The sequence below is a fragment of the Etheostoma spectabile genome, chromosome 15 (genome assembly GCF_008692095.1).
Source record: "Etheostoma spectabile isolate EspeVRDwgs_2016 chromosome 15, UIUC_Espe_1.0, whole genome shotgun sequence".
In the NCBI taxonomy this organism is placed as follows: domain Eukaryota; kingdom Metazoa; phylum Chordata; class Actinopteri; order Perciformes; family Percidae; genus Etheostoma; species Etheostoma spectabile.
In genome coordinates this window covers 33,110,011-33,113,573 of record NC_045747.1, presented here as the reverse complement: position 1 = coordinate 33,113,573, position 3,563 = coordinate 33,110,011, and the positions used below count along the sequence as shown (strand labels likewise).

At 41.9% G+C, this 3,563-nt stretch overlaps 1 protein-coding gene across 1 annotated transcript in view; it reads right to left on the bottom strand.

Annotated features, from left to right (window-relative positions):
- The window catches only part of LOC116702583 (proteoglycan 4), a gene marked incomplete at its 3' end in the record, with an annotated part of 9,616 nt that overhangs the window by 4,554 nt on the left and 1,499 nt on the right, over positions 1 to 3,563 (bottom strand). The window contains 4 exon segments of the mRNA XM_032536887.1: positions 928 to 1,122; positions 1,653 to 1,841; positions 1,959 to 2,255; positions 3,125 to 3,157. Of these exon segments, the coding sequence (XP_032392778.1) occupies positions 928 to 1,122; positions 1,653 to 1,841; positions 1,959 to 2,255; positions 3,125 to 3,157 (714 nt within the window).

Genomic DNA, 3,563 nt, shown 5'->3' with positions numbered 1-3,563 from the left:
TCCCCAAAAGGAAACTTTGTCAACATCTGTTTTGTCTAAAAATTTCTGTTTGTTCATATCACTTTAATTTTATTGCTGCAAATTTGGATTGTCAAGCAGACAAACTGACCAACACATATATACTGTATATGAATATGTATAAAGATCGATACTTAGCGCCTGTATATCTATACAGTAATGCCACAGAAAATACTGTGATACTATGCTGTATAATTTTTTTTCCCCACCCCTACAATTTTTGCTGCGCAGAAACTCAACTGAAGATAAATACCTCTTCTGAAGAGTCCATGTTTTTTTAATCTTCCGTGTCCTCCTTGGCTACTAGCAACTGTGTGGAGAAGGGGTGGGGGTGGTGCGCTGTCACGGAAGGCTTGTATCATAATGTTGTTGTCATTATTTAGAATTCCTCATTGGGGAGACAGAAACTACGCACTTTTGCTTTAATTATTGCTCTTATGTTTTAAGGGCCCCATATATGCAATTTTCAACACATTCTTATTTTTGGGTTTGTACAATATCATACAAAAATGTACGCATAACAATTCCTATGATATCCTACGAAATTATGTGACAGCCGTCCAGTCATGTGACGCCGGCTCCAGAGCTCCATGAGCTGTCGGTCGTATTGCCAGTTGGTGGTTGAGTTTAGCCGACAAATGGTGAGCGTCACGAGGCATCGACTGGTTAAGTTTGGGGGGAAAAAGAGCTCTGTTTTTTTAACCTACACATCCACCTGGTCCTCGTCCCTATGCGGTCCACAGCATTCTTATGTGCTACACTGGCAAGTAAATGTTTGTACCAAAATAGTCATGTAATAAAAAAAGTGCTTTTTTGTCATTTACAGACATGCTGATTCTGTCCACTACTTTCAGCGTTAGACCTTTGACAAGATTCTCTGCAAGATGTGTGGTGAAACAGTTTGCTCACCTTAACTGAATCTGCAGACCAAACTACTGGAACTGTAGTTGCAGGTTTCTTCTTTATGGCTTCATTACTAGAAGCCTGAACAGTTGGCTGAGTTGCATGCTGGGACTCGATGCTCGATGCATGCTGGAATTGGGGTTGTGGCTTGCTACAGCTTGTCTCAATAGCTGGATTTCTTGCTGTCTGGCTCACAGCTGCCTACAGTTTACAAAAAGAACTTTAGCATAGGCAGAAGGATGTAATTGACTGTTATTATTGGTGTTTGTACAATTTAATCTTTTATTTTTCACAAAGTGAGACGGGGGATGCAGTAAATATGAAAGTGGCAGCAAATGTTTCCAAGTCTGATTTATTCTATTAAAAACTGTTGGGAAATGTGTATCTCATTTTAATTGTAGCATTTAAGTTTGTTCAGGGGACCCAGATAATGCCATTTTACAGTGATCCAGGGGCAGCTGTGTAACGGCAATGCCTGGTTACAGTATGATGCTTTCTGGATATACCATACTCAAACACATACATACTGCACCTGAGACCAAGGTTTGAGACTGCAGACTACAGTACAGACAGACAAGAAATATTAACACATTTTAACTTGGCCTTGACTTCAGACACCAATTTCCATGGCATTTCATTTTGAACTAGAATGGTCTAGTAGCCATTTAAGAATAACCATTAGCACATTTCATGGCAAGATTTCTACAAGTGTGATGAAACGGTTTGCTCACTTTAACTGAATCTGCAGACCAAACTACTGGAACTGTAGTTGCAGGTTTCTTCTTCACTGCGTCATCATTGGAAGCCTCAACAGTTGGCTGAGGTGCATGCTGGGACTCTGGGTGGAGCTGGGATTGAGGCTGGGGCCAGCTATAACTTATCTCAACAGCTGGATTTTTTGCTGTCTGGCTCACAGCTGCCTACAGTTTACAAAAGAAGAACTTTAGCATAGGCAGAAGGATGTAAGTGATGGGAATTATTGGTATTTCCACTGATATGGGGGTGTGCGGGTCAATGTTCAAGTGAAGTAAACAAACCAGAGCCAGCTGTGAATGCAGTGCTGGGGGTGTGATGACTAGAGTCTTCCTCGCTGCGCTGTCATCAGATGACAGGCTATTTGGCTTAGGTAGAGGCCGGGACTGAAGCTGAGGTAGAGGCCGGGACTGAAGCTGTGGCTGTGGCTGTGACTGAAGCTGTGGCCGTCTCTGAAGCTGTGGCTGAGGCCGTCTCTGAAGCTGTGGCTGTAACGGAAGCTGTTGCTGTGGCTGAAGCTGTGACTGAAGCTGCTGCTGTGACTGAAGCTGTGGCCCAGGTTTCAGATTACAGACAGCAAACTACAGTAGAGAAAGTGAAAGACGAAAAATTTGTAACACATTTTGTATCCATGCTTATGTGCTTTAAAGCTTTGTATGTGCTTGTTTCCTCTGTGTTTATTTGCTTCTTGCATGTTTTCTATTCCAACCCAACCTAACAGGGACTGCAGACTGAGATGGTCTAGTAACAATTTTAGAATAACAATTAGCACAATTTTCTTTCTACATGTGTTGTTAAACTATTTTTCCATGAACCAACATAAATTTCCTGTATGCATGCAAGCTTGCTAATGTTAACCGTACGCTATGTTAGGCTGTGTCATTAGCTGCTTGCTACTGTTAGCGTGTGAGCTACGTTAGGCTGCGTCTGTAGCTGCTTGTTAATGTTACCCATAAGCTAGGTTAGACTGTGTCTTTAGATGCTTGCTAATGTTACCGGTAAGCTAAGTTAGGCTGTGTCTTTAGCTGCTTGTTAATGATACCCACAAGCTAGTTTAGGCTGTGTCTTTAGCTGCTTGCTAATGTTACTGGTAAGCTAAGTTAGGCTGTGTCTTTAGCTGCTTGCTAATGTTACTGGTAAAATAAATTGGGCTGTTTCTTTACGTGCTTGCTAATGTTACCCGTAAACTAAGTTAGGCTGTGTCTTTAGCTGATTGCTAATTTTACCGGAAAGCCAAGTGAAGCTGTGTCTTTACCTGCTTGCTAATGTTACCGGTAAACTAAGTAAGGCTGTGTCTTTAGGTGCTTCCTAATGTTACAGGTAAGCTAAATTAGCCTGTGTCTTTGGCTGCTTGCTAATCTTACCCATAGATAAGTTGGGCTGTGTCTTCAAGTGACTTGGTGGTGAGAGATCATGACAACATGTTCATTTTAAAGTCAAGTTAACAAACCAGAACTGGCTGTGAATGCAGTACTGCTGGGGCTATATTAACAAGAGTCTTCCTCACTGATCCATCATCAGACGACAGGGCTGTTGGCTGAGGTAGAGTCTGCGGCCCAGGTTTCAGACTACAGACGGCAGACTACAGTAGAGAAGATGACAGACAAGAAAATATATTGCATTTGACTACAATGTTTTGTGAAGGTGTTTGCTTCCATGATTTCCAACTTACATTTTACCATTAAAGCAACACTGACTTGAAATGAGGAGAATGGTGCCTCTGTCATTACTCATTTTGCACCATGTAACTTTCTTGAACGGGAACAATCTCTCAGAAGAAATGCGTAACGCTTTACTGCAGTAAGCCAAACACCGCCAACTGATTTGGGTGAGGTTTGGGTTCATTTTAAAGTGAAGTTAACGAACCAGAACTGGCTGGGAATGCAGTA